Below are 26,882 nucleotides of genomic sequence, written 5' to 3'. Positions count from 1 at the left end.
CTTTCTTGAATTTCACTTTTCCAGAAAACGCATTGGCTATCAGAGATGCCACCGTCATAGGCTCGAGAATGATTTATATCAACTTTAATTATTTAATGTGCGCTGACACTGCAGCACAGGGGTGTTTTTCAGTTCACCGCCACCTAAATAAGGCCGCCGCAGCTGCCGTCATGATCGAAATTTGTGACCTTGGGATTAGGAGCCGAACACCTAAGCCAATGGGCCTTCGCGGCAATATTCTAGATTATCTTCAAATCAGACTTGTTCTTTGTCATGACAGGATATTTTTATAAAAAGAAATTGCAGTATCGGACAGACCAATGTTTTGTTTGTTTGTTCGGGTACAGTCGCTGCTCTACTCTAATAGCTATCATGGTTTATTTCGTTTAGTAGTGACCTGTATTGTTTTCGGCTTTCGAAACAAAGCCCATAACAGACCTGCATCGTTTTCATATGAGTGATAAGCATCAGTGCTGCCGTTCAAGAACTATTCTACTCTGTCCTATAACAGACATTCACAGAATACATGCCTGGAGCTGTTGCGTCCTCCGTTCCTGATCAGCGGCCCAGCCACAAAAGCGGGTACCCTGGTGCCTCCTTCAAAGAGCGTATTCTTGTTTCCTCGGAGGGGCCAGTTGTTTCCACCATACAGTATCTGGCCACCATTCTGTAAAAAGCGAACCATCTTATAGAAACACATAGAATGAACTTACCTCGAAGGGAGTAGTAGTACTTAAGTGATGCTTTGGAAGGTCACACTGAAGGGGATTTGTACAGATAAGAGTGGCCTCGCTAATGCCGAAACGAATCTGCATGTGTTGTGCAATGATAACAGTGATTTATATTCGTCCCATACTGGGAAGCATGGGATTGCAGACTGCCATTTCAAGTGCTTCCTATCTTAGCGTGGAGGCCGCTAGGACAAGGCGTGTTAACAGAGCTCTTGAAGCTCTGGGTCGATTGCGATGTGAAATATGCTTAAAGACACCTCTTCATTTTTTGTCGCGCAAGTGGCGTTATACACTGTTGACTGAAGCTTCAACGGAAATACATCGCTTTAAAACACGCGAGCATATCATGAACAGATTTCAGTGGGGAGGGAAGCGATCGAATGCTACAACTGAACTAAAAAAAAAAAAAACAATATTCATTTGTAGGAATTGTTTGTATTGAGCAAATATATAGTATTAAGATGCTAAACCCACCGCATTGGAAGTATCCTACCAAGGTCTCAGCACCCGACGTTTGGCAAAAAACAGTGGTAAGAGATTCCTTGCAAATTCAGGAAACTCGAAATGGTTGCAAGTTGCGCCATAACTTTCAACTCTGTGAAAGATCCTTCCATTTTAAAGCGCAAAACTGAAATCGGCCCTTGCTCCTTCCATAAACTAAAATATTTATTTCCATTCATTTTGATAAATACAGTAGAATACAGTAGAATAAAAGTTGAACTATTAAATGAAGCATTCAGTTGTACAAACTTCCTTAAATCCGGCACCGACGTTCCATTGAAAATCATGCAAACTCTCTTCATTTTAACGAAATTTAGCGCATTGCTCATTTCAGTTCCATGAACATTTTCCGCGGCGTCAAGTTGGGTCTCCCAGGCCATAGTGAGCACTTCAACAAGCACGACCCGCATTGGATGCACATCCTTAGGTTGAAAACCACAATTCATTACCGCGTGACGAAAAGTGGCCGTCGTTTAGCTTTAGTCTGCATTGGCTGTTTAAATAAGCTCTTTGCCAGCCGAATCTATAGCTGGCTTTGCACGCTTAATTGACTCCACAGCCAAAGCCAGCCAAAGCCAGCCATAGACAGAGCTTCAGTCCGGAGGCCTCTTTTATGTTCAAAAAAGGTATGCGAATGCATGCTGGTTATCCAGGATCTGCTGAAGCAGTGATCTCATTAGAGAAACTGAAGGCCTTTAGCTCCCCCAGCGAACCGTCGTGCCGGACAAGGTTCACATTTAAAATAGTATAAGGCGCAAAAAACAGACAAACACAAAAGTAAGTGACGGGACGAAGCGCATTGGCGCTTCGTCCCGTCACTTACCTTTGTGTTTGTCTGTTTTTTGCGCCTTATACTATTTTAAATATGAACTAAAACCAACTAGTCCAGCAGCAAGTGCTTTTAGACTATAAAGGTTCACGAGAGTTTGGACAGCGTGAATAAATACGTTCGAGACCCCTACAGTCTTAAGTTCAAATATGCTGCAAAAGATTGTGCAATCTTCTCTTGCAAATAAGCGCAGTGACAAAAAAAAAGGGGGGGGGGGGTTAAGACACAATTCGAACACGCGATGTTTCTTGCAGCTAATGAAAACAAGCTTCACCGCGCTTATTTCGGGTAAGCGAACTTTCATTCTAACAAATGTCTTCCTAATGTCCCTTGAAGTTCCTTCAATTGATGTTTTACTGTATACTGCAAGCTTTTTATTATTTGTCGTGTTTAACGTCCGGAACCGCTACACTGGATATGAGGCAAGGCTTAGTGGAGGGATCCCAGCTTATTTTAGACCCCGCTGAGAATCTGCATAATTTGTCGATATAAAACAGCACTCAGATGCCTTTTGTGTTTCGCTTCAATAGAAACGCAGCTGCCGCAGTTGGGTTTTAACCGGGTCGTCCGACCCAGCAGCGTGGCCTCCCGATCCGCTGGAAACAGCTAAAATAATGGGCAATCCCTAGAATTATGTAATACTCTTACGTCACTAATGAAAACAAGAAGGGTGTTTCTCCACATGTCCTTCATCTTGAGCTTCTTGACGATCAGCCCCACTGCATGATCCATGACCGCCAGCATTTCTAGAGAAGAAACAATAATTTTATCGTATGTCAGGGAGGACTGATTATAAAATGTTTTTGAAACGATAGCTTCAATACACGAGGTAAAACCAAGGTCATCATGTACTTCAGATGACCTTCAAACAGCTTAGAGGTCAAGTTCGAACTTAAGCTATAACCACTTTGGGTAGCTATGTTCCCCAAAGGCCAAAGTCAAGGTCAAAGGTCGCCTGCCATGGGAAGTAGCTTAACGCGTGAGCAGTTGCGTGGTGAGACACATGCTCGCTGAGGTCAATGTATATATAGGGGCGCGCCGCGGGCCTCGGCCGGAGCCGCGCCATGGACTCTGTGGAAGAGCAACTGAGCAGCCGTGCTCGTTAGTATGGTCGGTTGGATGCATCTGAAGATCTGGAGGACACTGCGTTGTGAGCTGAAAATTTGCGGAGGAGAAGCAAAGGGACTAAAGCCAAAAGAGCGGCGGAAACGCAGGAACAACGTGAGGAGCATCTTGCGAAACGCCGTCGCGACGATGCTGCAAGCTGTGAGCGACTAGTAGCACAGATTGCCGCCGGCGCCACCGCTGCAACGAAGACAACAACAATGCAACAACAAAGGCAACAACAATGCAACAACGAAGGCAACAACAATGACCGAATTTAGCTATCGCTTTACATTAGTTTAACCGAAGCTAAAACAAAGCCATTTTTTTCCCCTATCAGATCTGTTCATTTCAGCATTTTCTAAAATTTTTCAAGGCACAGATACGTTTCATCAGTTGGCCGATCAACTCAATGCCACGCTTTGGACCTCCGCAGTAAAACAACAACAACAGCAACAACAAACAACAACAACAGCGATTTGTTTTTCTGTTGCCACGAAAAAAAAAAAGAAAACCTCATTGATATTACGGGACAAACTAGAGCAACCTAAAATCTGTTTTGACAAATAGACTGGGGAGAAACAAATATCGGCCGCTAAAGCATCTGCTTATAAGATTAAGATATAAAAAAGCTTGCTATGTTTTTGACAGAGCGCTACCGTATAGGTCGTTGGTACTTATAAAATAGCTTACCGCATATAAGTTTTCTTTTGGGGTTCCTATAGATTGAACACATCTTGCGATATTGGGTGGGAACCTGAAGTGGGGCATGCACTGCCTGGAAGGCCACGTAGAGGAACATGGGCTTGTCGGGCTGTGACTCTTCAATGGCCGACAAAACATGATTCGCTATGAGCGTCTGCAACCAGGATTCAAGACAGAAGTGTGAGGTGGTTAACTTGTTAAACCGCTGCCCCTTCTGCCGCCCCTTCCTGCGCTTTTATTCTCTTGCAATCCAATTGACCACTCTTGGAGACCATCGGTCATCCTTTTTTCACACTATATGTCCTGTCCATGCTCATTTCTTCTTGATTTCGACTAGAAGGTCAGTAACTAGTTATTTCTCTGACCCACTTTGCACGCTTCCTATCTCCTAATGTTACCCCAACCATTTTTCATTCCAGAGCCCCTGCTTTGTCTTTAACGTAAATAGAAGCCTTTTCGTTAGTCCCCGTGTTTCAGCCCCATAGGTGAGTACAGTTAAGATGCAATTGTTATACAATTTCCTTTCTAGCGAAGCCGGTAAGCTGACAGTCATAATGTGCGAGTACCTTCCAAATACCCTCCATCCCAATCTTATTCCCCAACACACACACACACACACACACACACACACACACACACACACACACACACACACACACACACACACACACACACACACACACACACACACACACACACACACACACACACACACACACACACACACACACACACACACACACACACACACACACACACACACACACACACACACACACACACACACACACACACACACACACACACACACACACACACACACACACACACACACACACACACACACACACACACACACACGTGTGTGTGTGTGTGTTCGTGCGTGCGTGTGTGTATGCGTGTGTGTGTGTGTGTGTGTCATGGGCCGCAAAGACGACGAGGCGCTATGCGCTATGGGTAAATACGATGGCAGAACCGCCAGACCTTGAGATGTGGCCAGGATTACTACACAAGTAGCAGACCAAGGGGGACAGACAAAAGTCCACCTCGGGAAGGCATCACCGCTATCAGTAGTCAGGATCCACATGGAAGGCATCACGTGTCTTGTCCGCTGTCAGTCGCCAGTGCTCCCCGCGCGATTAACACACACCGTATATTCGCCAGCGTACGCTCGTATGTTTCATGCTGTCATACGCTGTATCATGAGCCAGCGGGGCATATGCAACCAACCGGGGTTAACACGTGTCTGAGTGGCGATATCGAAACCCTGCCTTCGAGAGAAAGAAGACAGATACTGAAAAGTATAGCTGCGATAAGAAAGCAACATATGTTTCAATTAATTTAAAAAAGTTTATGCGATGATGAATTTTATGCGTGCAGGCATGCAATCTGTGCATATTAATGCATCTTATGTGGGATAATGCATGGTGTAAGCAGTAGTGCGTGCAGCTCAGAACGAGGTTTTTATTCTGTCGCACTGTTAATGCTGAGATCGCGATTACGAAGGCTTTGTTTTGTGTGTGTGTGTGTGTGTGTGTGTGTGTGTGTGTGTGTGTGTGTGTGTGTGTGTGTGTGTGTGTGTGTGTGTGTGTGTGTGTGTGTGTGTGTGTGTGTGTGTGTGTGTGTGTGTGTGTGTGTGTGTGTGTGTGTGTGTGTGTGTGTGTGTGTGTGTGTGTGTGTGTGTGTGTGTGTGTGTGTGTGTGTGTGTGTGTGTGTGTGTGTGTGTGTGTGTGTGTGTGTGTGTGTGTGTGTGTGTGTGTGTGTGTGTGTGTGTGTGTGTGTGTGTGTGTGTGTGTGTGTGTGTGTGTGTGTGTGTGTGTGTGTGTGTGTGTGTGTGTGTGTGTGTGTGTGTGTGTGTGTGTGTGTGTGTGTGTGTGTGTGTGTGTGTGTGTGTGTGTGTGTGTGTGTGTGTGTGTGTGTGTGTGTGTGTGTGTGTGTGTGTGTGTGTGTGTGTGTGTGTGTGTGTGTGTGTGTGTGTGTGTGTGTGTGTTCGTGCGTGCGTGTGTGTATGCGTGTGTGTGTGTGTGTGTCATGGGCCGCAAAGACGACGAGGCGCTATGCGCTATGGGTAAATACGATGGCAGAACCGCCAGACCTTGAGATGTGGCCAGGATTACTACACAGGTAGCAGACCAAGGGGGACAGACAAAAGTCCACCTCGGGAAGGCATCACCGCTATCAGTAGTCAGGATCCACATGGAAGGCATCACGTGTCTTGTCCGCTGTCAGTCGCCAGTGCTCCCCGCGCGATTAACACACACCGTATATTCGCCAGCGTACGCTCGTATGTTTCATGCTGTCATACGCTGTATCATGAGCCAGCGGGGCATATGCAACCAACCGGGGTTAACACGTGTCTGAGTGGCGATATCGAAACCCTGTCTTCGAGAGAAAGAAGACAGATACTGAAAAGTATAGCTGCGATGAGAAAGCAACATATGTTTCAATTAATTTTAAAAAGTTTATGCGATGATGAATTTTATGCGTGCAGGCATGCAATCTGTGCATATTAATGCATCTTATGTGGGATAATGCATGGTGTAAGCAGTAGTGCGTGCAGCTCAGAACGAGGTTTTTATTCTGTCGCACTGTTAATGCTGAGATCGCGATTACGAAGGCTTTGTTTTCAAAATAATTTCTGAGACCTCACCGTGGTGTAGACACCTTTGGCCGAGTAGTCGACTTCATCTCCATTACGATAGTCGTACCCTTTTGCTGTCGCACTAGTCTTGCCGCCAGATAGTGTGTGGCTGAAGTAGTCCTGTCCACCCACGTAAAAGCCTCGGAAAGCGTCGAAGCCACGGCGGGTCGGTGTCAGAGACTGGTTACAATAGCCCAGATGCCACCTGCGACCAAATAAGTCCTCATGGGGAGCATATATTTCAGGCCAGTATATGGCAGCTAATGGTATGAATGAAGTTAGTTCAAGTTTTTGAAGCGATTATGGAGTGGCGTTCAAGTCTCTGGCCTGAAATTAACCGCTGCCACCAATTTTTACGCATAGAGTCGTATTCTATAGACTTGTGCGCTTATACCAGAAACCAATGACCTAGGTTACCCAACCGCAATGGTAAAAACAGTTCGTTCCAAGGTATATATTGGACCCCGATGCATTGAATTAATGTTTCTATCAAAGAAACTGAACATTAATTTAAAAACGTAGTCAGAAGTGAAGCCATATGAGCGCGTTTATCGAAGTCGTATTCAGCAAGATGTTCGATATATCGAACTGCCCTCAAGCGGTGCTTCTTCGAACGGCACTCGTTGATTACTTTCTGCGTGGAGATATGGCCTGCTGACAAAACCAACTAGCCCTATGAAACTGCTTGATGAGGGCAACGTGAGGTATGCTGCAGGGTGGCCTTCAGTCTCCTTGTGCCTGCTTACCACGCCATATCGCTGTCATGCGGTGAAGTCAACCTACCTAAAGCCTAACGGCAAAGGCTTGTACGGCTGCCGAAAGCGTCACAAAAAACAACCGTACTGCAATTTTGTGAGATCATTCTATTTAGCGTGTAATCGTAGCACAACTATTTATCTTATGATGGGCAGGGGCTATATCCAAAGCTGACTTCGCTGCGCCTTCGATGAGAAGAAGTTTAGACTTAGCAAAGACAGGCGAGCGTTGTGCTACCGACACGTCGACGGGCTGCACGTCACCTCAAGAAGGGATTGATTAGCTTAGGTGCGTGTATTCCTGCTTCTAAGTTACAGATAAGTTTATGAAGTGTCATTTATATGAAGTTAATGATTGACTTATCGAACTACTTTCGCGATAGCTTTCAAGTTTGGCATATATGAGTATAAAACATACTCAGGGAGAATGAGCTCATTGAAAATTGTGACGTTAATTACTCAAAGCAGATTTTTTTTTTTTTTTGGTGCCAGTGATGCTACCAGCTCAGTTTGGGGCACTAGGTCAAACTTCAATCCCACATTTCATTTAGTTGTATTTCATACATTAGTTTTATGCAACATCAGATATTGGGATATTGTTGTCTTCATATGTGTGTCCGCGGATATACCTCTGGAGTACCGGAGAGGTGCGATTTTTTTTTCTTCTATAACATCTCCAAGATGTATGATTCTACCAGGTTGTACACTTGTTTCGTATTGTGCACAAGTGTGTTACTGTTAGGGTATTGTGTTACTCTACCTTTTGCCCCCCGTAGGTCGGACGAGTGCAATTATACTATTGCTTATGACATGCTTACGACGCAAGTGCGTAACAGTGAGTACAGTATGCTGCAACATATGAAATCGAAACCTTGACTGACAGTGCGTTACAAAAAGCTTGAATCACTTGTAGTTTACCTTGATTACTTTAAAACTCTTCTCAGCTTCAGTAGACACGCCGATCTCTAATCGTAGCCTTCACTTTTCGGAGCATTTCCCTATATCTCGCACTCTTGTAGGGAATGCTACACGACGGGAATGAAGATATCAGGAGCCGATTTTTTTTCATGTTGTGATTTCCTCCTTAAACCCAACGTAACCAAAAACCACACAGTTCCTGCGTGACGCAGAAACGAAATGTAATATATGCGTATAATGCCTATCTGCGGTACACCATCGAACAAAGATCGCAAAGACCGCAAAGATCGAACTCACTTTCCAAAGGCGTGAGTGGTGTACCCTGTCCGCTTGAGTTCTTCGGCCAGAGTAGTGACCCCCAGGGGCAATCCGTTGGGCTCGAGGGTGCGGATCCCATGGCTCTGCGCATATAAAGGCGGTGCACGGTAACAGTTCTATTATATTCAAAACCGCGAAGGCCCATTGTCTAGTGATTCAGAGGACACGAAGCCCACCTAACCTTGTAACGGGCCACGAGGCAGGGTACATATTCATAAAAAAAAATGGTTAGAGCTTTAGATGGCTTGAATCTGGTTGTATGAGTTAAGGCCCTGTTAAGCGTGGTTGTACTAGTAATGACGGTTTAAATTAGGAGGACGCTCGAGTTTCGCCTTGTAAACGCGATAGCACCTTTAAACAGCCTTTTCACTCCGCGTTTTTTTTTTTCTTTGTATGCTTTATGTTGGTTTTGGAGGAAAAGAAGGACATTATCTCTCTCACTTTTGGGCGGGCCCCTACACCTAATTAGGTCAGGGACTTAGCCTTTTCATTCCGCGATGTCTTATCTTTTTTGTTTAAATTGGCTTCTGGGGAAAGAGAGGCGCGGTACTGTCTTCTCTCAAGGTCATTCGGACCCAGTTCAAAGTCATTCGGACCCAGCGAGGTATAATCTGATGATGCACTTCGAGTAAACGAATTGAAGGAACGGTTTCGGCACTAATTACACTTATTACCATACGTCCCGTATAACAGCTAGCTGTTCTGTATTGCAAATGAGCGTTTGGCGCATGCGCAGTACCGCTCTAGCTCACCATCTGAACCATTGAGTTTCTTACCCTTGGTAAGAGTAAGAAAACTCTATGGTCTGAACAGAGTGGGGGCGTCAATATGTTCTGCTCAATCTCTGTCCACGTGGTTCAGCCTTAAGAATTTGCCAGTGGCGCCACATCGCGTTCAGCAATCGGATCAAGCGAGCCCGTGAACGATTGAATTGCCGTCTGTAGGCATTATGATATAGGTGGATTGAGCTGAGAATCGTTAAGCAGAGGGTGCTACCTCAAAGACTTTCTAACGCTCGCTTCCGTCGGAGATCGGCATTAATAACCGCGTTTTACTGCTGTCGAATCAGAGGCACGCTCACGACGTCCTGCGCATCGCTTACTCGACCTATTTACATTTGGAGTTTAGTCGACTGACCGAAAAAAAACAAAAAAAAACGAGGACCACAGAAGGGAGCAAGGGTGGAAGAACGGGCTAGTTGGTAAATCATCTTGGAAAGCAAACTAGCGCACTTCAAAACACAGACACAGGAAGGGAACGACAACGCAGCGCTGATGTTATCGTTCCCTTCCTGTGTCTGTGTTTTGAAGTGCGCTAGTTTGCTTTCCAAGAAGGGAGCAAACTGGGAGAGTACGAATAATTACATGGCGTAGAAAAGCAGCTTGAAGAAATGATTAACGCAGTGATGCAGACATTTGGCAAGACAGCTGAAAGCTATGACTGTCTTGAGAAACAAAAAAAGGACAACAGTTGTGCCCGCATTGGATTTGCCGGAATGAATTCCTATCAACTCTGCCCCAGTACTTTTGCACTGCACATTGCGACGGAACATATCCGCGGCGAGTACCTTCGACAACAGTATACGGGATTCATTTTATGGAGATGTTTAAAAAAAGCCCCGGAGAATATGCCGTATTTTCGCGATTATAACCCCCCCCCCCCCCCCCCTCTTTCCATAACTTCGAAAAGTTTATAAAAAAAGTTTGCATGCGAATCCAAGCACCCCCTCTCATATTTTTGCGAGGAAGAGAGCCTAGACAAGGCTTCCAGAGCGCTTGGTCGCTCAGTCGAGCCGGAGCCGCTGGAGACCCGAGGTGGTACGGTGTCCGCGGCGCGACCTCCTGCTTCTTGTGTTGTTGAGATCTGACAATGTACGATAGATGACGACCCAGGACGGCAAAAGCCGGTCGAAAGCGACCTAGATTACTCTATCAGAGTGTTTTGACGTGGCAATGGAATCGGCGGATATCGGCAGGTTTCACAGGCATCGCGGGTCAACGTTAATTTGTTTGGTATTAATTGTGCGGCATGCCTAACGGAAGTCGGAATGAGTTCGCTGTCACAGCTTGAACTTCAGGAGCCCTGCAGTCGCGTTTGCGGAAGGTGTTTGCCAAACAAAACGTTATTTCTCGCGCCCATCTCCTCAATATATCGACGTGCAAAAAAGGGGGCGGGGTATTTTCGATTTATCAAATCTAAGCGCCCTGCCCCCCCCCCCCCCCCCTGCTTTTCTGTCTCCCTTATTTGAGCATCGCGATTGTGAAAAAAAGGTGTTGCTCAGAATCGAGTAAATATGGAATACAAGGAGCAAGGAGGTTAATGCAACTACTCTTAAGAAAAAGAAACTTCGTTCACGTTAAGCTTTAAGATTTCCGAACAAAGAGTTATTAAACTTTGTGAACACCTATAATGTCATATAAGATCGACCTATTGCTGATCGGTTATAAGCAAATCAAATTAATTGATTCTCTCCTCGCCTGCAATATGGTCATGCACTTAAGCGCGAGAAGCTCATTCACACTATTAGGGCGTGACCGAAAGAAAATATCTCGCGACAATTCAGGCCGGTGTCTTTAAGCTACGGTCCATTCTATTATAGGTATTAATATGTGTTTACCTATAGACGTGAATGCTGCTCGAACAAACTGTATAGCTTACTGTAATGATATTTCCCACTTGTATCTGACAGGGTCAACCTGTGTGTCACGCGTGCTTTCTAATTATATTGAAGATGCAATTTCTTGCTACGTCCTACTGCAGTGGCTTGTTTTCTACCGTCTTCGTACTGCCTTCCAAAATCTCACCTCCGGCCCTCTAGCTGCATGCGGCGGTAAGAATTGTAGGTTTTCAGTGTGGGTGACAAAGAAGCGAATTCGGAAGAGCTGTCGTAAATTCACAAATAAAGCGACGCAGCCTAGCATGTTCGCATGTGTGACTTCAGTGTCCTCCAGACAGACTAACAACACATTCACGTTCGCACAGAATTATATTCTGAAGTAGTAACAGGTGCGCCGTGGCGGTCTGAGTAAGCAGCTAACAAATTTTCATGTACCGGCAAAACACGGGCTAGCGAGCGCTCGTAGCTCTGGAGCCATCAGAACCGCTGAGAGACAACAAAAAAATTTACATCTTTTTCTCACTTCAGCCTTGTTTTATCAAACCTTTGTGCTTGCTTCAAATTACTCGGGAAGGGACAACCACGTCGTTTCTTTCTTTCTTAGCCAGTGCTTCGCTTTTAGTTGCCAGTTGAAAATTCATCCGAGAGGGATGCGTGGACGCACCTGAATTCCCAGTTTGTACGGATAGCGTCCAGTCATCAGAGCGGCCCTGGTTCTGAAAGAAAACGACACAATGCTCACGTGTCTTCAATCACTGCATGAAAGGAAATAGGCCCACAGGCATTACCATTCCTGATATTTTTGGAGCTCTGCATTATACAGCATGACTGAGTCTCTAAGGATTCCATTAGCCACTCTGCCATACATCAACGCTGCAGTTATTTTACGCGCGATTTTGTGATGGACCGCCCTCGGACTGAACTGAGTGTTTTAAATTGGCCAATGAATAACGTATCATGTGTTGTTTTTGTCAGTTTGGTGCTAATACACCCCTGTTACACTACTGACCCCATCTGCCATTATTTTGCTAAATAAAACATCACAAATATCTTTTCTAAGTGCGTACATGGCCCTTCAGTATAGATGCCGGACAGGAGAGCATGCTGCCCGACTTGTTAAAGCACAACTTTATTGTGGAAAAGAAAGGGGGGGGGGGGGAGGGTTAGGGAAGGTGGTCAGCAAGTGGTCGCTGGCCTTTACTTCATTCCTCGTGAGAAGGGAGGGATCAGGTAGGAGTTTTCTGGAAGGTAGATGGGCCCAAAAATCACAAAGTAAATGGTTTAATGATGCTTTTTCACCGCAGAAGCAACATGTCGGGCTAATGTTTTGATTCACGCTTTCTTCACAAACGATATCAACCAGTCGGGTCCCCAAATTTTGGCAAGATGCAGAGAACAGTTGACGGAGGTTGGGGACATGACTGGTTGATATCGTGTGTTGTGAAAATGTCAGTGTGAAGGCTATAGAAGCGGGAACGAAAGAAAATATTTTTTTTTTTTCACGAACTAACCAACTTTTTCAGTGACTTTACCGCAGAGCGGTAGGAGCAGAGCAGGCACTGTGTTGTGTAGCTTTCCCGACGAAATTACCCAAGCCCTTTACTAGTGGTATAGTGACTCCGAGAAGCGCCAGGTTTGTTGTTGTCCACCAAGCATTGTCAGACACCGGCCTTTATAAGCAAGGCGGGATGATCAATGGCAAAGAGTTGAAATAATGCACTGGGAAAGCAGCTGCTGCAAAACATTGCTTCATCGAACTCTGCCATGTGGACAGAGGCGAAAAGAAGAAAAAGAATATTGTTTCTGCTTTCGTAGGAGGCGAGGAAGATAACGCAATCGGAATAAAAAGAGCGCAGCATCGTCAGATACGGTTCTGATGGGCTGAAACAGCTTGTGACAGAGCCTGTCTGACTGTATAGTATGAACAATATATATATATATATATATATATATATATATATATATATATATATATATATATATATATATATATATATATATATATATATATTGTTCATAATATATATATATATTATAGAGCGAAGGGTACATATATATATATATATATATATATATATATATATATATATATATATATATATATATATATGACAGAGCTGTGTGCGCTGTTCCAAAGGAAACAGCAGAGCTCGCCGAGCACCGCACGAAGTTACTGTAGCACTGCACCTGCGGCGTGTGTTGTTCCCATTTTTAATAGAACTTCCGGGCGGGTCTATTCGTCCTGTTTTCCTCCACAGGCCACATTTAATAGAGAGAGGGTGTTTCACAGTCCCTGTGGGAACGAGCTCCATATCTCGATCTGCTGTTTGTGTGTGAAAGCGCGTGTACTGCACTGAAAGGAAAAAAGAGAAAATAAAAGAAATGCGGCTGCGTAAAATCATGCTCACATTAAAGCTTTTGCGCTAGGCTCATATTTATTTTGATTTTGGTCGACACCAAGACTTCCCACCTTTCAGTGGGGTTTGCTCCAGTATCATCGCCGCAGCAGTACCGTGCGCATCATCACGAGTTTTACAACGATTGTGAAGGCGCGGCAGTAGCCGCCGGAAATCGTAAGACTTTCCTCTCACCATACTATATCTTTATTATAAGTTGTGCCTCACTAACCGCAAGGTGGTTTCTGCCAGCTCCTTGGTGAGTTCTTTGGATTTCGTTTAAACTATGCCGCCGGTATATATATATATATATATATATATATATATATATATATATATACATTTCTAATCTGGATCCACATGTTTTCCAGTTATTAAATTAAAATTGGTTCACAGGAAGGGAAAGGCGCAGTAACTGTCACACTTGCTCTGTGGACACCCGAACCGCGCCGTAAGGGAAGGGAGGAAGGTGGGAGTGAAAGTGGAAAGAGAGATAGGGGAGCCGTAGTGGAGGGCTACGGAGTAATTTCGACCACCTGGGGATCCTTAACGTGCGCTGACATCGCACAGCACACGGACGCCACTTCGTTTCGCCTCCATCGAAACGCAGCCGCCGCGGTCGGATTCGAACCCGGGAACTCCGGCACAGTAGTCGGGCGTCTTACCACTGCACCACCCCGGCGGGGCAATGTTTTCCAGTTATAAGTGCAGCTTTTCAAAAAGTTGAAAGTACAACTGGAATGTTCGTGGAATGGGTGTAGCGTTACCAAAGGCTGTAACATGTAATTTGAGCAATGCGCTCTCTCCTTGTCGAACTGGAGTCAGTTCTTGTGTGCACAAGGGAATATGTTAATGCCATTCAAATAGTTCAGTTGACTTCATGTAAAGAGTACCTCCTGTTAAGCTTCCTACTGTATTTATTTATTCATATACTTTGAAGACTCATTGGGACACTCAATTGCAAGTAAACTTTTGTCTTCTTTCCTGTATGGTTTCCCGCATTACCTTTTAGGCTAAGTATAATAAGTCGTAAAGCCAAGGGGACATCTACAAGAAATTTTGAGCCAAACATTTACCATTTAGCTAGGGACGACAAAGCTTTCTCAACGCAAATATTTCTCATAACACAGATGTCAAATGCAGCTCTTAGGATTTTGTATTTAAATAAAAGCTCACGGGTCGGTTACCCTCAAGTTACACCCCATATCTGGAGCTCTATAAAGCTTCCATGCAAACTATCTTTGGTCGATTTATTTGCTTTTCTCTTTCCTCGGAGCTTTTCACTATTTCTCGCGGTCACCTTTATCGTTTCCGGGCATCTGTGGCCGCCTACGATTCTTGCTGGTTTCACCTCTTCTGAAAGTATCCACGAGAGTGGAAAACGTCAACTTGATGACCTGTATCTGATAATCTGTAGCCCTCTACACATGCTGCCCTTTGCAAGGTGTAGTGCGTGGCCTGAAAAGTTGTTTCCTGCTATGTAGACCTTTCAGGGAAGCATCACATAAAAAGGACCGCATATGTTAGTAATTCGAATGTGAAATTTCCATTTCAACAGATTCCGGTTTACTTAGAAAGACCCTGCTGCTTATTTCATTCCTCTGCTCTCTTACGGCGTGGTTCAGGTGTCCACAGAACGTGTGACATACTGCGCCTTTCCTTTCCCGTGAACCAATTATTATTATTATTATTATTATTATTATTATTATTATTATTATTATTATTATTATTATTATTATTATTATTATTATTATTATTATTATTATTATTATTATTATTATTATTATTATTATTGCTGCTGCTGCTGCTGCTGCTGCTGCTGCTGCTGCTGCTGCTGCTGCTGCTGCTGCTGCTGCTGCTGCTGCTGCTGCTGCTGCTGCTGCTGCTGCTGCTGCTGCTGCTGCTGCTGCTGCTGCTGCTGCTGCTGCTGCTGCTGCTGCTGCTGCTGCTGCTGCACAGGGTACAGCGCACGCACCTCGTTGAACACAACCAGCGTTCGCTTGAACGCATCAAAGTTCACCGCCGGGGTGGCGCAGTGGTTACGACGCTCGACTACAGTTCCCAAGGACGTGGGGATTAAGGTTGGCTGTTCCTGGCCCTACGAGGCTGCGAGTGGTAGGTCAACGCTCCTTGCGGCGGTTGTTGTTGTGGCTGTAGGAAGCAGGAAAAAAAAATGTACGGGCCTGCTACTGGCTCCACCTCCGCTGCCTCGTGTGGACAGAAGAGGAAAATAGTGAAGAAAGAAAAAGAAGGAAAGAAATACGCGCGCCGCAACAACCATCGTCCACCACCTAAGCGGTGGCAGATGCACTGACGGCCTACAACAGATAAAAATTCGGTGGCCGGCTAGCCCCAGCCGCAAGCGGCGTTGACCTACCATCCCAGCTCCATAGGGCCAGGAACAGCCACCCTTCACCACCTCTCCCCCTTCTCTTGCGGCGGGGGCTAACCTGCCACCGAATTTTTATTGCGAAAGCACTTTTCTGCCGTCGATGGAGGTCGTTCCTTCGCTCCGGCGCACCACGTGACAGCGTGACGTCACGACCAGAGGAGAGCAAGGGCTCCAACTCGTCTCTTCGGCCGCAGTCGTTCCTTCGCTCGGCGCGGCGGCTACCACCACGGCCGGCTTCGAGGGAGAGAGCGCGCGAGAGAGAGAAGAGAGAAACGCGCTCTCCCTCGAGACCGGCCGTGCTACCACGTGACGGCCTCCTCGGCCCGCCGCTTGAGTGCGCTCTCTAGGAGAGGATAATCCGGGCGCCGCAGACGCGTTCCGCTTAATCATGTCTGAGAAGTTGTACAAGGCGTCGCTGGAACAAGGTCCGGTCTCCCTGTGTTCAGCCTGCTATCACAGCGGGGACCTTAAACGCAGTTGGCATAGTGTTCGGTGACTGCTGTGTGCGTGTCACCACACGACTGCCCCCTTGCCAGGGTATGGCCGTCATCCCAAAACAAAAACCTCCGCCTCCCGGACATCCGGGAGGGGGGGGGGGACGTGCCGGGGATGATGTATGAATGATGACGGGCAGATAGGTTATGTGAGACCTTGAGGTGCGATGCCTTCTGGTGCCAAACCTCCTCCCATCTGACAACGGCACGACGTGCTGCGCGCAAACGCCGGCGCCGTGCCGAGGAGACAGATGAAGAAAGGCAAGAGCGGTTGGCTAAGCAACGGGCCTATGCCGCAGAATGGCGAGCCCGGCGGCGTTCTACAAGTTCACTGAGCGAGAGTAGTTTCATGGACTCTCTGAATGCCGAAGAATCATCTATGAGTAGTGCAGAGCGAGAGTACTACCCGATCAACGTTGTACCCGATGAGGTAGCGGTCTAGACTTGGTGATGTAAGACATTCGGATGACTATATATTTACCAGTGTTCAGACCAAGAGTCACTACTTTACGGACCACCAAAGCGTGTTCATTGGAATAAACAAACAGTAGAAACCATGTTGTGTCCAGAGTAAATCATTTAGTTCCAAAAAAGGCGGAGCCATGCCAAACCACCAGCAGAGCCAAGTGCAGCCAGGGAGGTATTTCTTTCGCAATCATTCAGGCTTAACCAGAGCTAAGCTATCTAAGCCACAGCTAATTTTTTATCTGTTGTAGGCCGCCATTGCAAGCGCCACCGCTTAGGTGGTGGACGACGGCTGCTGCGGGACGCGTCTTTCGCTTCCTCTTCTTTTTCTTTCTTCTCTACTTTCTCTCTTCTGTCCGCACGCGGCAGAGAAGGTGGCTCAGCGAGCCCTGCCGGGGTGGTGCAGTGGTAAGACGCCCGACTACTGTGCTGGAGTACCCGGGTTCGAACCCGACCTCGGCGGCTGCATTTCGATGGAGGCGAAACGAAGAGGCGTCCGTGTGCTGTGCGATGTCAGCGCACGTTAAAGATCCCCAGGTGGTCGAAATTACTCCGTAGCCCTCCACAACGGCTCCTCTTTCTCTCTTTCCACTTTCACTCCCATCTTCCTCCCTTCCCTTACGGCGCGGTTGTGGCGTCCACAGAAAACAAGTGAGACAGTTACCGCGCCTTTGCCTTCCTATAAATAAATCAGTTTTTTTTAAATCAGGTGGCTCAGCGAAACGAAGAGGCGTCCGTGTGCTGTGCGATGTCAGCGCACGTTAAAAATCCCCGAGTGGTCGAAATTACTCCGTAGCCCTCCACTACGGCTCCTCTTTCTCGCTTTTTCTACTTCCACTCCCACCCTCCTTCCTTCCCTTAAGGTGCGGTTGAGGTGTCCACAAAAATAAGCGAGATAGTTACCGCGCTTTTCCTTTCCTATAAATCAATCAGCTACAGAGCCAGTAGAAGGCCCGCGCATTTTCTTTTCCTTCTTCCAGTGCCACGACAACAACGACCACCTGGGGATTTTTACCATCGAGTGACATCGCACAGCACACGGCCGCTTTTCTGTTTCGCCTCTCAGGATCGAACCAAGGAACTTCGGCACGGTAGTTGGGTATCAACCACTGCATCACCACGGCGGGGCTTACACGAAAGGAAAGGTGCAGTATCTGTCAAACTTGTTCTGTGGACACCTGAACCACACCGTAAGGGAAGGAAGGAAGGTGGGAGTGAAAGCGGAAAGAGAGAAACGGGTGCCGAAGTGGAGGGGGTCCGGAGTAATTTCGACCACCTGGGAATCTTTAACGTGCGCTGACATCGCACACTCGCGGAATGTTGCGACTCTTGGAAGAAGGAAAACGGGCAGAGGTATATTATTTTCTAATACTTTTGGGTAGCCTAACAATAATATATTGCCACCTCGGGGTTTGAGGCAGCGCTTGAAAGACGAAGTTGACTCTCGTGCGCTTCTTCTAGCTAGGACTGTGGACTCTTGACTCTGTCTCTGTGTTACCGTTTCTCGTGAACCCCTGTCTTGACTGTGTGTCTCTGCCCCGTTACCGTATCCCATAAATTCCTGTCTTCGTGACAGTTTTGGTGGAGCCAGCTGGGTAATTGGCCTCTCAATGTCGCACACCCCTCCGCGAACCAACTACACGCCAGTACATCGCATCAGCCGGAGAAACCTGGGCCTTCCTCCCGAACACGGGAACTTAAGAGTCCAATTCAACAACGAGTCTCCGGCCAGCCACGCAAATCACTGCGTTGGTCATGCAAGGTACTCCTGTTTACCTTGAAAACACCCGAGTGCCGAAATTGTTCCATGGCACTGCGCATGAAGACGTTGAGGACTGGCTAACTCAGTTCGAACGCGTGACATCCTTTAATCAGTGGGACGACAACTTGAAGTTACGGTACGCCATTTTCTGCCTGGAAGACCATGCTTTGGCATGGTATGAGAACCGAGAAGGCACATTAACATTGTGGCTTCAGTTCTGCCGTCTTATCATAGCGGCGTATGTCAGCTTGGATAGGCGCGAACGAGCAGAACGTGCTCTATTGTCTCGGATACAGATGCCAAACAAGTCCGTCATGATGTATGTTGAGGACATGACGAAACTATTTCGACGTGCGGATCCCAACATGTCTGAAGACAGAAAGCTGTGCCACCTGATGCGTGGGTTAAAGAACAGCTTTTTACTGGTCTTGTGCGTAGCCCACCAACTATAATTACCTCATTTTTAACAGAGGCGGTCACAATGGAAAAGATGCTACACCAGCGCTAGGCTGTCTACGACAGCCCAATCCTCGCTACGACTGCTGCCGAGCCTCCTACAGCTGTTGTAAGCAATACCGACCATCTCCGAGAACTTATTCAGCAAGTCGCGCAGACATCTCTGCATGTTGCTGAAACTCAAGGTACCCATGTTCCTGATTATCCTCGTCCGACTTACGCCGACATTCTCCGACGCCCAGTTCCAGCCCAAGCTCCGTTGTCTACACTACCACCAACCCAGTGCTTGCCCGTCCAGCAGCCAACGCAATACATTTCTATACAGCAACCAACGCGGTATGTGCGACCACCGCGACACATGCGACGAACGGACGTCTGGCGGGCCCCTGACAGCCGCCGCCTTTGCTATCCCTGTGGGGAACCTGGTCACATTTTCCGGTGGTGCCCTTACCGGGAACTCGGACCGGATGTTTTTATGCCAACGTACCTAGACGCGCGTTCGGTCAACGACCTCGTGACATTGGAGACAACCTCGCACAAGAGAGCCTCCCGATTGCACGCCGACAATCCAGGTCTCCATCCCCACGTCGGCCATCACCTTCAACAGGTGACTTTCCGCGAGTACCACCTGGTCGCTCGCCAAGCCCCCGCCAGGAAAACTGAGTAGAGCGACCTCCGTGGGCGGGGCCACTAAATTTCAGCACAAAGACGTCCCCCCAATGAGAACAGATATTGATTTTGGAGCGGAAACGACAGCATTTGGTTCACGAGAAAGGCTATGGCTGGACATTTCTAAAGGATGGCTTTTTGGGCTTGTTGGTGCGTGAACATAGCGAGACTGTAGCGCAAAGCAGACAGGACACACGAGAAGAACGAACAACACGAGCTCTGTGTGCATCGGTGGTCATTACGTCAGCGCTTTAGAGGATACCGGAGCAGACTTTTCGATTTTGAGTGGGAAACTGGCAGCGCATCTTAGGAAAGTTATGACACCATGGTGTAGCACGCAGATACGCACGGCTGGGGTGCATGTATTTACTCCTATTGGACAGTGCACAGCTAGAATCCACATTCGTACAACTTTTGTAGTCAGCAGCACCGTTCTCCGGGAATGCTCTCGTGATTTGATTCTAGGTGTGGATTTCCTGCGGGAATATGGCGCCATCATCGATCTGAGATAGCGAATGGTCTCGTTCTCAACGGAGAAAGCGGCTGCCAGCCCCACCGACGTACATGCGCCCTATGAGTTTCAGCCGAGTGCGTTTCAGTGCCTCCTCGCTCCAGCGTGTTTGTGAGTGTTGTGTGCGACGGGCTACGTGACGGACCGATAACTGCTGATAGAAATTGTTCGCTTGTATTTTCTCATGGCATCTGTGCAGCTCGAAGCTTAATTATTCTCAGCACTGGTCATTCTAAGCTTCTCGTCCCGAACTTCACGAATGAATCTCACCACCTCTATCGCTCTACTGCCATCGTGTTCGCCGAACTGTTAAACGAGGTTTCCGAATGCTTGCGTCTGACATTATTGATACTCCTGGTGTTCTAGACCCCATCGCAGTTAGCAGTGACCTTTCTGCCTGTCAACAACGTGGCCTGCGTGCCTTACTGCTGGAGTACGCCCCGTGCTTTGCCTCATCATCGAAAGTCCGGCAAACTTCTATCACCAAGCATCTTAACGTCTGACGATGCCCGACCTATTCGACAGCATCGGTACCGTATTTCGGCCAAAGAACGTGAGGCAATTTGGACACAAGTCCAGGAAATGCTTAATGATGAAGTTATTCAGCCGTCTAAAAGTCCGTAGTCGTCGTAAGTCATGTTGGGTAAGAAAAAAGGATGGCAGGCTGCGTTTTTGCGCTGATTACAGGAAACTGAATGACATCACAAAAAAAAAAAGACGTATATCTATTGCTCTGTAGCGACGATTCACACGAACGACTTCGCAACGCCAAGTTCTTTTCCTCCATCGATATAAAAAGTGGGTATTGGCATATAGAAGTTGATGAGCGCGATCGGGGAAAGACTGCCTTTGTCACACCCGATGGCTTATATGAATTTAAAGTATTGCCTTTGGGTCTGTGTTCAGCGCCAGCGACATTCCAGAGAATGATGAACACCGTACTTCCTTGTCTTAAATGGCAAACCTGTTTGGTTTATTTGGACGACGTCATCGTGTTGAAACGTTTGGCCAACATCTTAAACGGCTGCGAACGGTATTGGACGCTCTTCGCTCGGCCGATTTGACACTCAAACCGAAAAAATGTTCCTTTGGATATCAACAGCTGAAATTTCTCGGTCATGTGGTTAGCGCGCTGACGGTGTCCGGCCTGATTCTGACAAAACAGCCGCTGTAGTCAACTTCCCCATTCCTACCACGAAGAAAGCAGTCGCGCGTACTATCACCGTTTCATTGCTGATTTTGCCAAAATTGCAGAACCCTTGACGCGCCTGACATCTGATGACGACCCATATGGCTGGTCTTCCGAGCAGTAGGAGGTATTCACCGAGCTGGGCCAACGGCTGCACAACCCTCCCGTCCTTGCACGGGCGTGCTACTGGCTCTGTAGCTGATTTTATTTATAGGGAGGGAAAGACGGCGGTAACTGTCTTACTTGTTTCCTGTGGACACCTCAACAACATCGCAGGGGAAGGGAGGAAGGTGGGAGATAAAGTGGAAAGAGAGAAAAAGGAGCCGTAGTGGAGGGCTACGGAGTAATTTAGACCACCTGGGGATCTTTGATGTGCGCCTGGTACAGGTGGGTCTCCGCCGCTTGCGGCAGGAGGCTAGCCTGGCGCCGAATTTTTATCTGTTCTAGGCCGTCATTGCATACGCCACCGCGGGTGGTGGACGACGGCTGTTGTTGCGGCGCGCGTCTTTCTTTCCCTCTTCCTTTTCTTTCTTCTCTATATTCTCTTCTATCTGCACGAGGCAGCGGAGGTGGCTCAGCTACAGAGCCAGTAGCAGGCCCGTGCATTTTCTTTTCCTTCTTCTACAGCCACAACAACAACAACAACAACGCTGACATCGTACAGCACACGGACGCCTCTTCGTTTCGCCTCCATCGAAACGCAGCCGCCGAGGTCGGGTTCGAACCCGGGTACTCCGGCACAGTAGTCGGGCGTCTTACCACTGCACCACCCCGGCGGGGCTCTGTAGCTGAGCCACCTCCGCTGCCTCGTGCGGACAGAAGAGAGAAAATAGAGAAGAAAGAAAGGAAGAGGGAGAGAAAGACGCGCGCCACGAAAACAGCCGTCGAACGCCCCGCCGGGGTGGTGCAGTGGTAAGACGCCAGACTACTGTGCCGGAGTTCCCGGGATCGAATCCCGGCCTCGGCGGCTGCGTTTCGATGGAGGCGAAACGAAGTGGCGTCCGTGTGCTGTGCGATGTCAGCGCACGTTAAAGATCCCCAGGTGGTCGAAATTACTCCGTAGCCCTCCACTACGGCTCCTCTTTCTCTCTTTCCACTTTCATTCCCACCTTCCTCCCTTCCCTTCGGCGCGGTTCGGGTGTCCACAGAGCAAGTGTGACAGTTACTGCGCCTTTCCCTTCCTGTGAACCAATTTAACTTTAACTTTCACCACCAAAGCGGTGGCGGGTGCAATGACGGCCTACAACAGATAAAAATTCGGCGGCAGGCTAGCCTCCTCCGCAAGCGGTGGTGATCTACCTGTCCCAGCCCCATCAGGGGAGTACACCCCACCCCGGCGGGGCACTCGCGGAATCCCGCGCGCTACAATCGTCCTTACAGTAGAGAAGAATTGGTTTACAAGAAAGGTTAGGCGCAATAATTGTCACAGTTGTTCTGTGAACATCTGAACCGCGCTGCAAGGGAAAAGATGAAGATGGGAGTGAAAGTGGAAAGAGAGAAATGGGAGCTGTAGTGGAGTGCCGCGGAGTAATTTTGTTCACCTGGGGATCTTTAATGAGCACTGACATCGCACAGAGCACACGAACGCCTCTCCGTTTCGCCTCCATCAGAACACAGCTGCCAGCGGTCGAGATTCCGAGAACTCGGGAACTCCGGCACAGTAGTCGGGCGTGTTAGCACTGCACCACTGCGGCGGGGCAGAATTATGATATGCATTTGACGATCCTGAGAGTGGCGCAGTTGAATAAAGCGCTCTACTGGGGATTCGAGGGATGGAGGTTCGGATTCCCGCTGGAGACGGGATTTTCAGGATTTGTATTTTTATGATGACGTCCCTAGGATGACTGATAAGTGAAATCTCGCGGTATCCCATGGACTCTCTTAAAGAGTGGAACCCTTCTCGAGGACACTCGCTGCTTACTAACGCACGAACACGTTCACGAGTCATGAGCCAATAAAGGTTAGCCTTAATAAAAAGCTCCGGTGGTGTGACGGCAACAGAAAGCGCTCTAACTATATATTTCTCCCTTTTAAATCTCTTTCTTACTTAAAGGCTTGTATGATCCATGTATCGGTAACCACAACGACCGCCTCGCGAATCATTTTCCCGCGGTACACAAATCGTGCTTACGGTGTACATGTTGGTAAGGCGTAGTGCTGATCCAGGATGACCCCTTCCTTTGCCAACTGCTCCAAGATGGGACTCTCCATTCTCTCATTGTGCCAAGAGACATCGTTCCATCCTGCAAAAAAAAAAAAAGGATTATAGGGGCCACCTAAGCTGCGTCTTGAAGGGCATGACGCGATAACGTAGGCTACCAGCCCACATATAGGACCCCGCTTTAACCAAGCTGTATGAACATGCCTGCGTGTCCTATAGCAGTAATGTGAATGCAAAGGTCCCGACCGGCTGATTCTGATGTCATCATCCACCTATGCGGAAGAAGAGGCCCGAGCTGGTACCTCCTGCTGAACCGTAATGTCAGGCAGCCCTACGTCTAGTGTTCGGCCATGTGAGCTGCAAGCTGCTCCTGCCCGTGTCACGCTCGTGATTTTTAGCTCACGACTCCACGGCCGCCGATGCTGGAAACGCTACTTCGTTAAAACAAAAAAGCCAGCCAATCAGCAGCAATGGTAGATTGTGGTGTCGTGTTGACATTTTATCATCCTTTTCGCCCTTTCTAGATAGCATGGTCGGCCATTCGCCCATCCCTTTGACGGCATCGTGTTCTCCGTTTCTGTCTTTTTTTTTTTTTTTAAACGACGTATACCTTTAAACGTAACAGCGTTAAAAGCACCGTTCTGAAAATCTGGCGTCGGCGTTATCGACATTGAAGCCCCTCTGGAGGGGCCTTAATGAAGGAGCTTTAGTCGACATTGGCGTTGGCGGTGAAAAGTTGCAACGCATGGATCTGGCAGCTGATTAGAAGCACCTGGTACCTCCGGTCGCTGACTGGTCGTAGGGTGGTGGATGTCAAGCGACCATGTGACATTGCCAGTTTAGCAGGAGGTGCTAATTCGGGCTTTTCAATTAGGGTGGAAAACTGAAGGGAATCGAACCCTCGACGAATCTTTCTTGCATTTAGGCCCCCAGGCATGTTCCTACGGTTTGGTTAACAGTGTTTTATGTTTATGTTGTGCGGTGCGGTGCCACATATAGTATGCTAGATTGCGACACTGTGTTAAGGAACATCTGTCGGATAATGGGGCACAAATTAAGGGATTAGCGGTTAAGCGAGTAGCAATTAGTGCATCTACGCGAACGATGATCCTCAATGGAACTGCAGACAGTGGCCTTGAAGTCGCAGGTCAAGTGTCCCCTCCAATTTTTGTTCCTACTGTGTTGCTTAGACAGCACTCACAAAGCTCTCCATATTTTTGAGCCAATTGCACTGAAATGTAAAAACTGAATGTTTCGTTTTTGTGTGTGTGTGTATTTTTTGGACGAAAAGAATTGACCAGTAAAGCGCGAAAAGTAAGACCAGGTCTTAGAGCTAAGCAGGAGGCGTGCACAGTAATTTCAAAAAGAAAAAAATGAAGTGTATTCTTTTCGAGTTGCTAAGGTACTATTTGAGCCGTGTCCCCCACTGCAGCAATATTTTAGGCTTCCTTCACAGAGAAAACAGTGGGGAAATCAAGTTCGATCTCGCTTCGAAGTTTATATGAACTGTTCTACTGCTCCCTGCCATCAGCATTTGTCGAGTTTAGCTCCGTTGGCAAATGAACCGGCCTCCAAAGAGCCAGTTAGTTACACCTTGAGGAATGCATGTTTCTTGTTCAACTAGTTTAATTCGAGAAAGCTTCTATTTCAACTCTAACTAACAAGTTTTCAGTAATATTTAATTTGAAATTATAATTTTCAGCCTCTAAATTAACATTTGAATTGAAATCACGCAATGTCTTAATCGTTGGTTTAGCCGGTTCGTTTTTGTGTGGAAAGGGGCAAATTAACTTTTTTTTCTTTTTTTTTTTCCATAGCAAGGACCGGTAAAAGTATGCAATGCGCAATAGATGAGCGACTTACACTACGTAACCATGGCATCGGGCGCAGTCCCTTCAAAGTGTCATGAGGAAAGCGAAGCGGCTTTAAATTGAATTAATGCTGTCACCACATGAGTTAAACTCAGGTGACTGTTCTATGTTTTGAGACTGATAGAAAGATGAATGATCTACATTGCTATTACTCTAGGTAGCCACGAGCAGATCCCTTGATCACACCAGTTGGAAAACTCTGCTTCAAAAAAAAAAAAAAGACGATATTGGTATCATTTTCGGGAAGTCATGGACCGTTGCGCCGTCTAAAAGACCCCAATTAGAAGCCCCCAATAAAAGCTTTCTGACAATCCCGTCACTGCCTTCTAAAATCGCTTTTTGATCTTTAACTTAATTCTCTCTACGGCTGTTACATGTAATTATTTAAGCTACTGCATCTCTTCAACTGATTTTATTTGTCATGTGGTGTTACATTTTTCAACAATCTAGTGCACCTTATATACAAATGAACGTGGACGCTGCCACTATCCGTAAACACCCATTTTTTATCACTCAAAACCGCCACTTTTTATGCATATGCCCTACAGTAAATTTCAAATCTGGAAATATTAACGAGCTCTGGCGACAAGTGCCTCTTACAACGACAAAGAAGTGCCATGTCAGGAAAAGCTTTACTTTTAAGAAGGGATCGAAGGCCTCTGAGGATAAGCTGACAAATATTAAGAAATACTTATAGGTGATGGAAAAAAAAAAAAAAAACGATCACGTCAACCTCAAAAATCCAAAAATTAAAAACACGGCCAGAGACATGGATACGAAGATGAGAGCAGACGCTACAAATGCTGCCATGTTGCCTTTTCTTCTCCTGTTTTGCACACTTCGCAAGAAGTCGCACACCTAATGCGCTCAGGTTTGAATTCGTGAAAAAAAAAAAAAAAAAAAAAAGAAGTCCCGGAACACCTCCCTTTCAAGGTCTTTAGGAATTGAGCTTATCATCAGTTCAAGGACTCATGCAACATCTTCTTGTACTACATGGCTTTAAACTCCAAATTGACACTAATCTAGGAACTGCGTAACTCAAATTTATTTACTGTGTTTTGTAATTAGCTTGTTAATTAAAACTTTGCATTAGTGTTTGCTGTGACGGAGCGTTTGCTCCAGGAAGTTTTTTTTCTTTTTAGAAATCACTGTTCTTACGGATTTATAAAAACGTTTGCTGAAACACCCACTGTTATGTGCCGTCGTAGAAAGGGGCGCATATGATTGCTATTTGAACAGTTGATGTTATCTGCTTCAGTGTAGACGAAGACCAAAGCAGCACATGTGAGCAGTGTCGTCGTGTACCAAGATATCTAATTAATTTCTTAACGTTGCATAGACCACCGTAAATCAGCCAAAGAATCTTCCCCATATAGCAATTACTCTGGCCGTTTCCC

General features: G+C 46.9%; 1 protein-coding gene across 1 annotated transcript in view; it reads right to left on the bottom strand.

Moving 5' to 3' along the window:
• Window positions 1–26,882, bottom strand: part of LOC146175525 (arylsulfatase B-like) — a 63,033-nt gene that overhangs the window by 20,189 nt on the left and 15,962 nt on the right. Inside the window, exons 2-8 of the mRNA XM_084580793.1 lie at window positions 23,585–23,696; window positions 11,784–11,835; window positions 8,482–8,585; window positions 6,521–6,716; window positions 3,859–4,024; window positions 2,710–2,807; window positions 531–667 (exon numbers count right to left, since the gene is read on the bottom strand). Of these exons, the coding sequence (XP_084436919.1) occupies window positions 531–667; window positions 2,710–2,807; window positions 3,859–4,024; window positions 6,521–6,716; window positions 8,482–8,585; window positions 11,784–11,835; window positions 23,585–23,696 (865 nt within the window). The remainder of the gene's footprint in view (window positions 1–530; window positions 668–2,709; window positions 2,808–3,858; window positions 4,025–6,520; window positions 6,717–8,481; window positions 8,586–11,783; window positions 11,836–23,584; window positions 23,697–26,882) is intronic.

This window comes from Amblyomma maculatum, chromosome 10, assembly GCF_055883805.1.
Source record: "Amblyomma maculatum isolate TAMU_Amacu chromosome 10, ASM5588380v1, whole genome shotgun sequence".
NCBI classification, from domain to species: domain Eukaryota; kingdom Metazoa; phylum Arthropoda; class Arachnida; order Ixodida; family Ixodidae; genus Amblyomma; species Amblyomma maculatum.
The sequence above is the reverse complement of the archived record's forward strand: the minus strand, read 5'-3'. Positions and strand labels throughout refer to the sequence as shown.